This window comes from Atractosteus spatula, chromosome 27 (genome assembly GCF_055471065.1).
Source record: "Atractosteus spatula isolate fAtrSpa1 chromosome 27, fAtrSpa1.hap1, whole genome shotgun sequence".
NCBI classification, from domain to species: domain Eukaryota; kingdom Metazoa; phylum Chordata; class Actinopteri; order Semionotiformes; family Lepisosteidae; genus Atractosteus; species Atractosteus spatula.
The window spans coordinates 10,644,234-10,656,765 of record NC_142732.1 but is presented as its reverse complement, the minus strand read 5'-3'; the positions used below and the strand labels follow the sequence as shown (position 1 = coordinate 10,656,765).

The window sequence follows — 12,532 nt, the reverse complement described above, 5'->3', positions numbered from 1 at the left end:
GCTCATTAAAGTACACTTTTAATCACAAACGCACCCCATATAAGTCCTGGGAATGCCCTATAACGCCACGCTTTGTGTGTCTGTGCCAGTGAGTACGAGACGGCTCCTGCTCAATGTCAACTTCTTTTCTACTGCGCATTATCAGTCGCAACGCCTTTGCTAGCAGGACCTACTGCTGCCGAAAAACCCACATGAACGAGCCCGATACACCTCTGAAGCACACCTGCCCACACTAGGCTCAGTTTTCTCTCACTTAGAAACGTGCTGGATGAGCCCTTGTCTCCCCCGTCTCTTCGATGAGCAGTGATATTGTGGATTTTTTCATTATTTCTCTTATTCGATTTTTGTTTTTATGTTTGTTTCAGATGGCTACACTGGGATCTGAAAATGTATTTAGAGATGAGTTAAAAAAGGTCAGGCAGGTACACGCAGCCATTCATGACCTGGCCTTGTTAGTATATTCTGAATGGGAGGAAAAAGCCCCCCCCCAAATATAAAACAGTAACAGAAATTACGGACTAAACTGTAGGAGGAGAAAGAGAATGGAGAGAAGACAAGAAAGAGGGAGAAAGAGAACAAGAGAGGTTTATTTTATTAGCCCTTAATAAATATCTGACAGATTTCCTCAGGAAATATAGCAGATCACATGTAAAATAGTTTAATACTGATGTCAACTGCTGCAACATATGAAATCTATTACTGAAAAGCCGCAGCAGGGAGAGAGAGAGAGAGTGGAGTAGAAAGAGAGAGCTGTGCTGAAAGTCATACAGCACTTGAAAAAAAAATCTCACGGCCTTTCCAAATTCTTCGAGAGGTAAAAAAGTCAGCCAAGACACAAAATCAAAAAAAAAAACAAGCTCTCAGTTCCACATCCTGCCGGGAGGTTGAGCCAGCAGTGGTGCCGTGTGCCCGGAGCTTCAAGGCAGCCCAGACCCCTGGCACCCACACTGCCCCCTGGTGACTGGGTAAGGGGCTGGAGGGACTCGCAGCCTAGGGTGGGCAACATGCCCAGTCAGATGACCCTTGATCCCGCAACCCCCCCCACCACCACCACACATAAAACAAAGACAAGCGTGGAATCCCCCCTCAACACACACCTCCCTCACTCCTGAACTTTCTGGGACTTCCCATACGTCCCCAGGCTTTCTGAAAGGGCACACACAATCACGCTGCGTTCGGATTTGTAACGCACTCCAGGACAACCGGAGCCAACAGGAGCCACCCCACAGAGAGACCTCCAGCCCCGGCCCATCTCTCCTCCTCTCTGGGCATCTGACAGTGAGACAGCAGGAGGGGCACCGAACCGCTGCCGCAGACATCACCAGGCATGTCTGCCTTCCCCAGCGCGGGGCCGTGCTGTGAACGAGCTCTTGCCGCCTGCAGCCACTCATCAAGATGGCGCTTGATCGTCTCTTGTGGGCATGAGCAAGCTGCTGAGCCAACCTTTCCAAAACCTTCAGAAGAGGAAGTAGGCTTCGCTGTACTGACTGCCACGCGCTGACGCACTCTCACCGGGTCACGAGGCGGTAGGGGCCCTGAGGCGGCCCTACACACAGACCTCTTACCCACACGGTGGTTTGTGCTGTTCAGCATGGCTGCCCTGCCTGCTGCAGATGCAGGGCTTTGCTGTGCCTTGACGCACCAGCACGTCCGAAGCCGCTGGCAGTCCCCGCGCCTCCGCAGCACCCCGACCCAGTGCCAAGTCAAAGCGAAACCCCTATCGCAGCGATTCCCCAACCTCACCTTCCCTGGCAGAGCGTACCACAAACACCACTGCACCCCCAACAGGAAGACAGCAAGAGACACAGAGAGAGAGAGAGGCGGCAGAAAAAAAAGCCTCTCTTCAAACCATCGAAAGGGCACCGGGAGGTCAGAGGGGGCACCGAGAGGGCACGTTTTCAGAAATGAGCAAGCGACGTGCTCACAAGATGACACGGGATTTCTGCAAGCAGAGCTGTGGGTTCGAGATGATAAGAAGCAGTGCGATGGTCGGCAGCAGGGAAAGGAGTGGGTGTGCTGCAGTTTCTCTGTGGTCAGAGTGCTGGGCTGCTGTGTTTAGTAGCTCAGTGTCAGCGTGCTGGGCTGCAGTGTGTTCAGTAGCTCAGTGTCAGTGTGCTGGGCTGCAGTGTGTTCAGTAGCTCAGTGTCAGTGTGCTGGGCTGCAGTGTGTTCAGTAGCTCAGAGTCAGAGTGCTGGGCTGCTGTGTTTAGTAGCTCAGTGTCAGCGTGCTGGGCTGCAGTGTGTTCAGTAGCTCAGTGTCAGCGTGCTGGGCTGCAGTGTGTTCAGTAGCTCAGAGTCAGAGTGCTGGGCTGCAGTGTGTTCAGTAGCTCAGAGTCAGAGTGCTGGGCTGCTGTGTTTAGTAGCTCAGTGTCAGCGTGCTGGGCTGCAGTGTGTTCAGTAGCTCAGTGTCAGAGTGCTGGGCTGCAGTGTGTTCAGTAGCTCAGTGTCAGCGTGCTGGGCTGCAGTGTGTTCAGTAGCTCAGTGTCAGCGTGCTGGGCTGCAGTGTGTTCAGTAGCTCAGTGTCAGTGTGCTGGGCTGCAGCGTGTTCAGTAGCTCAGTGTCAGCGTGCTGGGCTGCAGCGTGTTCAGTAGCTCAGTGTCAGCGTGCTGGGCTGCAGTGTGTTCAGTAGCTCAGAGTCAGAGTGCTGGGCTGCAGTGTGTTCAGTAGCTCAGTGTCAGCGTGCTGGGCTGCAGTGTGTTCAGTAGCTCAGTGTCAGAGTGCTGGGCTGCAGTATGTTCAGTAGCTCAGTGTCAGTGTGCTGGGCTGCTGTGTGCTTAGTAGCTTAGTGGTTAGAAAATGAGCAACTAGTGTTTTCAATGGGTTTGAGCCCAAACTGCAGGCCCATATAAGGTAAGGAGCATCCCTCACACTTTCAGTCCCTCTCTCTCTCGGTGCACTAAAAGGTTAAGGAAAGAAAATCTTTCCAAATCAACATATTTACATATTTTGGAGAAGTAGGACTATTTGTAACTGTTTGTAAGTGCTGCATTTGCAGGTGCGTTCCCAAGCACCCATATGTATTTCTGACTTTATTTTCTGAGATTGAATCAAATCCAGTCTTTAACCCCTTGTCTACTACAGTGCAGCCTGCCTGCTATGTGTAGCCCAGCTAGACCAGTCCTGCCAGCCCAAGCACTACACCGCACTCTGCAAGCAGGGCCATTCCCAGCTCATTTTAAAGTCACCCCATACAAATAAAAATGTTTTTTTTTGCCAAGAAACCAAGTCTGCCTCACAGACAAGTTATAGGGTCCTATTTGTTGTAATACTCTGCGCTTTGATGATCCAGTGTCAGCTAAGCGAGAGGACGCGTCAGTCAGGCGGAACAAGGGGAAGGGGACCCCGAGGTCCGTCAGGTGTCTCCACCCCGGGTCCCGGCCCCCCGACAGGCCGCCTGGGCAGCAGCTCCGCAGCCCGCTCCCAGGCCCTCCACAGCTCGACAGACACCGCTCCTGTTTGTCTTGGCAAATCCCACCCATCTCAACATGAAACCCACCGCGATCCCAAACCGGCAGCCAAGGAGCACATTTTCTGCATTTTCTTTGTGAAGTACTCCGGCACTGAGGGACTGTCAGCGCTGGTAAGAGCAAAGTCACCCGAAGAGAAGCAGCTGCCCCCACCAGCATTAACACCAGCTCACGGTGTGCGTTTATCTCAGAGGATAGCTGACAGCGCAGTTTATGATGGTCTTTAGTGTCTCAGGGTATTCTGCTCTTGCCTCCCTCCCTCAGCTCTCACCACGAGCCCACACTGCCTCTCTCCCAGTGCCTCAGCTCTAACCCCTAGCCCACACTGCCTCTCTCCCAGTGCCTCAGCTCTAACCACTAGCCCACACTGCCTCTCTCCCAGTGCCTCAGCTCTAACCACTAGCCCACGCTGCCTCTCTCCCAGTGCCTCAGCTCTAACCACTAGCCCACACTGCCTCTCTCCCAGTGCCTCGGCTCTAACCACTCACCCACCCTGCCTCTCTCCCAGTGTCTCGGCTCTAACCACTAGCCCACACTGCCTCTCTCCCAGTGCCTCAGCTCTAACCACTAGCCCACACTGCCTCTCTCCCAGTGTCTCAGCTCTAACCACTAGCCCACACTGCCTCTCTCCCAGTGCCTCAGCTCTAACCACTCGCCCACACTGCCTCTCTCCCAGTGCCTCAGCTCTAACCACTAGCCCACACTGCCTCTCTCCCAGTGCCTCAGCTCTAACCCCTAGCCCACACTGCCTCTCTCCCAGTGCCTCAGCTCTAACCACTAGCCCACACTGCCTCTCTCCCAGTGCCTCAGCTCTAACCACTAGCCCACACTGCCTCTCCCCCAGTGCCTCAGCTCTAACCACTAGCCCACACTGCCTCTCTCTCTTTCTGATCAGTAACAAGCCTGCCAGTTCTCAACCCACTGCACCAGATAAGCCTGTAAACCCCTGCCAGCCAGGCAGTGATGCTAATGGTACAAATAAAAGCCTCGGTCCTTTAAGAGAATGAAAGTTTAACCTCAATCCCACACACCAGAGTTTGGCAGCTTACTTTCTCTTTTTTTTAATTTAAACTTTATTTCCTCTGTGAGTCTGGGTCTTTATATATACGTGTGTGGGTCTTTTTTTTCTAAGAGAGTGGGGAAAAGACAGAGGGAAGGAGGGGAGGTGGGGGAAGAGAGAAAAGGCACAGGCTGTCTCTTGGGTGCCCTCTGCTGCCATCCCACTTCCTCTGCATCTGGTGTGCGTTTTCACAGGGGCTGGCGCGGCCGTCTGGGGGCGATTAATAACCTAGGATTTATAGGAAGTTTTATAGAATAATACGATAAAAATGTGTGCGCCTGCGATGGTTCTCATTCCGGGAATCTAAAACAAATTATTGAAAAAACACGGAAGGCCACGCTTGGGTAAATTGGGCACAGATGGACAGGCAGAGAGGGAGCAAGGGAGGAAGAGGGGGAGGGGGGGTCATCGGGAGAGCTTTCATGCCCTGTACTGAGGAAATGAGGGGGGCGCCTGGGTATGCTGTGGGGGTGGCACGCAGTCCTGGGAGACAGCTCTCATAAATCTCACTCAGCGCTGCGCTGAAGCTTGGTCAGATACAGCCATGTAGTGTGACCACAGATGAGCCTGGCCAGCCGCCCCCAACACAGCCACTGAAAAGCACAGCCAAACAAACACGCAGAAGCCGAACCTGCTCACGAGACTGGCTCTGCCGGGCATATTCCCACGCTTCTGGCCTGCTCTCTTGTTCTGGCAAACCTGGGTTTGCACGCACCCCGAGCTCATGATGCCACATCTGAGAACAAATGATCCAGACTCTACCTCTGGCTCCTTTTAAAGCTCTCTTTTCGGCTACACCAGTCGCGTAAAAAAAAACTGACACAAAGACGTGACCTGAAATAGCCGGGATTTGCAAGGATAGGTCATTAAGCACATTCCATTTAGCTCTGAAAACAATACACACTTCATCTGCACATACCCATACAGAGCCTGGCCACAAAAGAATGAGCATCACTGCAGACAAAGGGAAACTGTTTTTTGGTCCCATATTGCCTCTGCGGCTGTGGTATAAACGGCCTGTTGTGTACATCCGCCATGCATTTTGGGGCAGCTGTGGTATCTACCGGAGCTTAAGGCTGCCCTGTTTAAGACAGCAGGGCTCTGCGCGGCCATGTGTAGGGCACCCAGATCTATACCATATCGTCTTGGCCCGCAGAGCTGAGCAATGAGCAGTTTAATGTGCTGTGAAAACTGAACAGCCAGGCACAGCTTCTTTTATTGCTCCTGAACACCCCTCCGCTGTGCTCTGGCTGGGGTTTAAAGAGTTTACAGAGCAGGAGCGCCTGGCCGGGACTGGGCCCACGCTCGGCTCTGTTTAGTCTGGACAGAGCCGAGGGAACAAGAGCGCTTCCCTTTATAGCGTCTTTCCCTCAATGCAAAGTTGTAGACGTAAACGCTACCGCTGGCCTGAATGATTAAGTGTTCGACGTACTCAGAATTGACTCAGCATTGGTGAGAAGCAAGTTTAGCTTAATGAACAGTATTTATTCCTCTCAATTAGAGTAACCGCAATTCAGAGAGAGGGTGCCAATTCTTGTGTCTGTCATACTGAAGTAAGCTTACCCTTCTGCTTTTAACTCATCTGTAGCTTCACTGTGCCCCTCGGCGATGCGAGGCAAGGCACTGCCCTCCTTTGATGTTGTTCAACATGAAAAAACAGCAAAAATAAAGCTGACAAACTGATCGGATTTCAACTCTTCTGGCATGTTTAACAGACGCACATGAAAAAACAAGAGGGAATCCCCTGCCAGCCTCCAAAAACCCCCTCTCAGCCTACCGGGACTGCATCCAAAAACCCTGCTCCCTAAAATTTTGAAAGGGATTCGTTCATTCATTCCATGGGGAAAAGTGTGGATATCACTTTGAAACAAACCCACTGGACTCCAGTGCCCCCTCCTTCCGCATGAGCCGTGTTATGTGCTGTGGTAGATGAATGGAGTATTTGGTTTATCTGTTTATAGATAAATATAGTTTCAATATTCCTCTCAGCAAGGCAATACGGTGCTTATCGGTAACCGCGAGAGAAGCCGTTTGGAAGAGGCAGTGCTGTGCTAGCGACTTAAAAAACACTGGTCAACACAGCAACAAGCCCATTCAAGCAATCACTTGCAATCAGCTCTTATCAACCCCAGGAGACCGTTACAGCTGTGGCATCTTTTCCACAGCTCTGCAGCAACAGCGGTTTCGCCTGGTTTCGCCTTTTGACTGTTCAAAAGCAGAACCAGTGGCTACCGCGGAGACTCGGGATGGTCATGCAGACTCGCGCGCGCAGCCTGTGAGGCAGTGTGGGCCAGTGCCTGGAGCCAGGGGCTGGGGGCCAACCCCCCCAGCTCCAGTCACGGAGGGCCACAAACGAGTTGAGGGGACCTTTAAATTACCGCCTGCTTTCGATAAACAGGAAAAGGGTTAATAGCACAGTGAATAGACAATTAATTAATTTAGCGCTCCGGGTGCAATAAAGAGCCTCTGAATAAGTTTGCCCTAAGTGTCAGCCCACAGTCTTCCAGACTCCAGATGGAGACTACAACAGGAATGCGTTGGTCGAAATGTGTCCCAGAGGTTCAGTGTCCTTGTGCTCGTGGGGGTTACAGGCTTCCTATAATCCTCTCCAATTTATTTATTTTTCTTCGGGAAGCACCAGATGTCAGTTCCCTACGCCTGTTTCCCACCAACTCTCGGTAAGAGTCAGATTTTCCAGGCCATGTCTCATACCTAGCTGGCAATATGTTCTGTCTGTTCCCTGGGCACTACCACCCCCTGCCAGCCCCCCAGGCCCGTAACCACAGCGACAGGCAGCCCAGGCATTCCCCGGGCATTCCCACAGCCCACCGGCATGACTCAGGCACCAGGCGGGGGGGTGGGGGGGACGCTGACATCACTCTGCCAGACACAGCCAGCACTGAACTAGGAAACATCCACTCACTCTCAGTCAGGGGCATCAGCGCCCAGCCAGATGCACTAGCAGACACACACACACACTGAAGCCCAGCCAGTCTACCTCTCAGCCCAGTTATGTTCCTCCACCCCCGCAGTTAATCAAAAGCATTGGCCGACACCTGCTGTGCACTCAGTGCTCCACGGGCCGGCGGCCAGTTGCTGGGCGAAACCCACTTGACCAGCCTACTAAAGGACTGCATCCGTAAATACCCTGCAAGCCCGCAGAACGGCACAGGAGCTGTCTGCAGCTGAAACCACTGGCTGTCCATTCTGCCAAACTAAAAATAATGATGAGGCTTCATGGTTTCTTACCTCCTACCGACTGCTGTAGACATTAGCACAGCATAAGATGTAGGATAAATAGGTTCGTAATAAAACAGAGAAACCAAACAGGTTGAAGAGTCTGCCCTCTGAGTGGCTGTTCATTCTAGTAGGCTGAAGTGTGGATGGATGTTTGAAGTAAGTTTAAGACACAGAGAACCACTACGTGTCCTTAAGCGCACGTACATATCTAGCACAGGCTGCGCTCCTGTGGCGTCTGCAGAGCACGTATGAGCGTTCTCATGTGGCAGGCGTGTGAGCTGGTACGTGCGTGTGGCTGTGTGGATACGTGTAGCTCGGCGCGGGCCCGCAGGGTGCGTGCGGTTCTCGGGTTGCGCGGCGGGGGGGGTGCGCGTACGTGCCTCCTGGGGCACAGAGAGGCAGGCTGCGGTGAGGGCATTGTGCAAGACGTCAGCGCGGCCTTCTGGCGCGCAGGGCTGTGTGGGCACAGGCCATGCAGCCCACAGCAAGGTTTCACTTCTTCAAAAACACAGCAACAGAGGAAAAAAAGCAGAGCCACCAGAGTTCAATGTCAGGTCACAGCGAAAGAGAAAAGGGAGGAAAGGAGTGACAAAGAGCATCAGAGAGAGCGAGGGAGAAAACATGGGAAGCAGTGGCCAAAAGGCAAAGGGATTGGAGGGGGGGGGCCGAAGGGGGGCCAGTGGGCAGAGAGGAAGGAGTGCGGGACCGGGAGAGAGAGCGAGACAGGCTGGCTGACAGAGAGATCTTTGGCCTCCGTCAGACAGGCGAGAGGAGCCAGCAGCAGACGGAAAGTTTCCCCTCACCCGCGTTAAAAAGCAGATGTGCCGACTCCTACTTCACTGCCGAAAGAGCGCCTGTGGAAGATGCGTCACGGCATTCCTTACTGTGACGCCCGCGCCGCGTGACGCCGCTGCCCCCCTGCCCACAGCGGGGAGACACCGCGGGCCCCAGGACTCACCCCGGCTGTGCGCGTTGTACACGGCGAACATGTTGATGGTGATGATCTGCAGCATGCGCGTGCTGCCCAGGGGAGAGGGGCTGTGCTGCAGCAGCACGCGGAACTCCTGAAGGACCCGGGCCGCCATCTCGGGGAACGACTCCATCCTGGCCGGCGGAAAACACAGAATTACCAGCGAAGCCGCGAACACGGATGACAAAAATCTGTCTATCCGCTTACAGGCGAACTCACAGGATCGAATGGATAAATTGCAAGGAAGAGAGATGACGGAGAGAGCTGCCTGCTTCACAGAGTGGGGCTGTCCAGTTCTCATCTCACCCCCCCACACCCCCAAGTCCTGGGCTACCCCCAGAGTGAACTGTTGGCAGCGTCCTGATCTGAGCCTCTCGCACAGCCATTCCCAACAGAATCCCAAGGAATCACTTTGGATCCCATGGCAGGGTAACTTCCAGATGGGCTCAGGGTCTCTCTGGCAGTAACCTATTGCATCATGCACTTTCATACCAGAGCCTCTGAATAACCACATATGTGTTTTTGAATTGCCTGGGTCACCTGACAGTGCTGTATGCAAACATGTCTCAGTGATGTTTATATCATATAACCCCTTATTGCAAGTAGGACAAGATCTACAAAAGGTCAATGCACAGAGAGCACGTACAGGGGAGTGGCAGCAGCCAGCGTGCGTGCACAGGAGCAGACGCGGGGATCGAGAGAAGAAGAGGGCCGTGACTTTCGCTCAGGTGGTGCGGCAGTGTGTCCGGACCGGGCGGCGAGAGACACACAGGGAGCCGGGCTCGACTGGACACGCAGGGCTGCGGCCTCCATTTTGGCAGCTGGAGGGTCTGGCCATGGAGGTCGATTTCTCCTGCTCTCGCCGCCTCTGTACACGCAGCCCCCCCCTCTGTATTCGGACACAAGCCCTCTCCCTCACTCCATTACACCCAGCACTGCTGCACGACACAGCAACACGGGCTCAAGGCCCTCTTCACAAACACACAAAACTATGTAAATACTTGGAACGTTCTAGTTATACTTCCCGATCTGGGCATTTCTCTTCTTTTTTTTTTCCAGCCTTTGCAGACGCACAGTACAAATTTCATCCCAAAAAAGCACAACAGTGCAAGGAAAAACGTGCAAGATGACATGAATGGGATAAACTCAGAAAAAGTAGAAAACATGCTTTTTAAAAGAGAATGTGGTTAAAGCTTGAAGCAGTACATCATTCTGTCTCACTGAAGCCTTTTTTTTTAAAGAACAGTGGGATATTACAGGTTAGAAAATTCCAGGCACTACAGTGGGTCTGGATTTCCTCTCACTGGAGAAGAGCAGAAATCTCAGACATAAACAGAACTGAAGACCAACAACAGGTTTTAAGTTATAGAAAGACAGTCTTCAAGAACATCAGAGAATTTATGAATGAGAGAAGACTATTTGGGTGTATTTGATCATTCTGTTGCTGAAAACTGAGTAAAGGATTTCATCCAGTGGTTGATGAGAGGTATCATGCAGATATTGGCTTCAAGAACGTGCTTGGACAGGTTGTCCCAGACAACTACAACTCTTTGTGCAAAGGAGCACCACTTGTCAATCTGGTTCATATTGTTGATCCTAAAGAAGTCAACGAAATTAAATTGAATCTTAATTCCTTTGAGGAGTTTAAATGTTTCTTGTACAAGACTAAACAGATTTAATTCCTTTCATCTGTCTGTGCAGACCTTCCACTGTTTAAACCTAGCGAATAAACTGGTAACTCTGCTTTGAACCAATTTCACAGCAGGAATGTTTGTTTAAGCAAGAGTCGCAGACTTGTGAGACGTCCTTCTAATACAAAGCATAATTTTAACTTAAATCCTCTTGAGTTTAATGCTATTGCACTTAACTAAATATATACATTATGAAATTTTATTCGACATCATGAGCAGAGTCATCCTAAACACATCAGTCCTGTTCTTTGGCGGCTCATACAGTATGAGACCAGTTTTCACACCCGGGACACTGGGAGACATGGGGATCTCATCTAACACTGCCTGCCTCGTGGATCAACAGCGCTACTGTGGCATCTGGCAGTCCTGGAACCTTCCCTTCCAAACTTTTTGTTTTTGACATTTCTCTGTTGATCGCTCACAAACTGTTTAGGCTGAACAGGCCGGCGTGCAGACATGTCAGCGAGTGCTGGAGCGTCAGATGTGAGAAAGCCTTTGTGCACAAGTACTTACCCCACTTTGGTGAACAGCTTTCCGTGAGCATGCAGGAAGCTGAGGATGAACCGCTTATTCAACTGCAGAGAGAGGAGGCAGACTGTTAGAGGGGGAGAGATTAGAGAGGGACTTAATAAAGAGAGACTGCGCTATGCACTGTATTCAGATATTGTTCAGTTACACATACAGTCAGGTACTTAAGTCAAACAGTTCAGGAGTTAAACGGTCTCTGCTTGGGTGACTAAACCCTCAGTGTGTCAGTCAATTACTGAGCATCAGCGCATTGGACACTTAGTGACAATTACAATGTTCACACAGCAGTACTCTTGGAAGGAAGAAACGCTGCTTACAGACATTACTTTGGAACAGAGACCGTCTGCCCTCTGCTGGTGGGAGAAGACAATTGCACACAAAAGGACAAGCACACTCATCACATTGTCATCACTGACACAGCAACCACTTAGATTTTGACTAAAATGACAGTAATGGCTACACCAAACTGACTTCAGTGCTGTTTCAGCTCTGAAAACTACATTTTATTTTTATTTTATTGGAAAAAGATCTAAATACCCTTATGAATCCACTGTTGTCCTAAAAAAGCGGCTTTTAATTCACTTCATTACACACACAAAACATTCAGCAGAGGGCAGGAAACTGGTAAATGCCCAAACCACAGAACCTGATGAGAGAAAATGCCAAAAACTAAAAATTAAAGAAAGCAGATCCAGGTCATAGCTGAAAGCAAATCTAACAACTCTAATCTGGTGATGAACCTCAAACCTCAGGAAGAGAAAAACTCTAATAAAACCAGCCACAAAGGTTTCCGAATGCTTAATGAGAATTTGTCTGTCACGTTGTTATGTAAATGAGGGTCATCATCGGGGTAACAGAAAATCTGTCTTCTCTTGATGTGCCCTTCGGGGCTCCCAGACAAGAACCAGCTCTTCTGTTTTGGCAGAAAGAGCACCGCACCAGTGGGCAGCGGGTTCAAGCAAGCCCTCCCCAGGGTGATGATCTCGTGAGACAGCACCGGCAGTCAAGAGACTAAAAAACCCCCCAAATCATGAGCTACAGAACAGAGCGTGAGCATAATCAATAGACAAGCAATTATCGCGCGACTGTAGGAGATCTATATCGGCAACCGTCTCTGAAATGTCTCAGACAAAGAATGTTAAGCACAAACTAATCTTACGCTTTGATAAGTCCTATGTGAACAGATTGTATCGCGGCAATTCTCATGAACAGCTCAGAAACGAGACGAGTTTTTCCTTTCATAGGAGATGGACTTTTGTCAGAGATCATCACATTGCTTTGTCTTTAAAATATTTTTCTGCACATGAGGGAGGTTTTTGTTACCTTGCTCTTTATTTCCAAAGAAATAGGCAACCTTAACCTTAAAACCTGGGCGAACCCCAGGAATGGCCACAGGCGTGATCTTGGGAAACCCAGGAAGAACCAACAACATGCTTAAAGTCCTTGCAATCTTCAGCTGCACGTCAGGATGCAGAATGATGGCATTAGCCTGCAGTGCCTTCACAATTTGCTATGCCCTATGGAGATCCTGCTGCCTTCCTGGGATTCCAGTGGGAAAACTCCCACCAAAAACTGCC

The 12,532-nt window shown here is 50.9% G+C and overlaps 1 protein-coding gene across 1 annotated transcript in view; it reads right to left on the bottom strand.

Moving 5' to 3' along the window:
* smg6 (SMG6 nonsense mediated mRNA decay factor) overlaps positions 1-12,532 on the bottom strand; it is a 91,905-nt gene that overhangs the window by 53,943 nt on the left and 25,430 nt on the right. Inside the window, exons 9-10 of the mRNA XM_088906722.1 lie at positions 10,941-11,002; positions 8,725-8,870 (exon numbers count right to left, since the gene is read on the bottom strand). Coding sequence (XP_088762848.1) covers positions 8,725-8,870; positions 10,941-11,002 — 208 coding nt within the window. The remainder of the gene's footprint in view (positions 1-8,724; positions 8,871-10,940; positions 11,003-12,532) is intronic.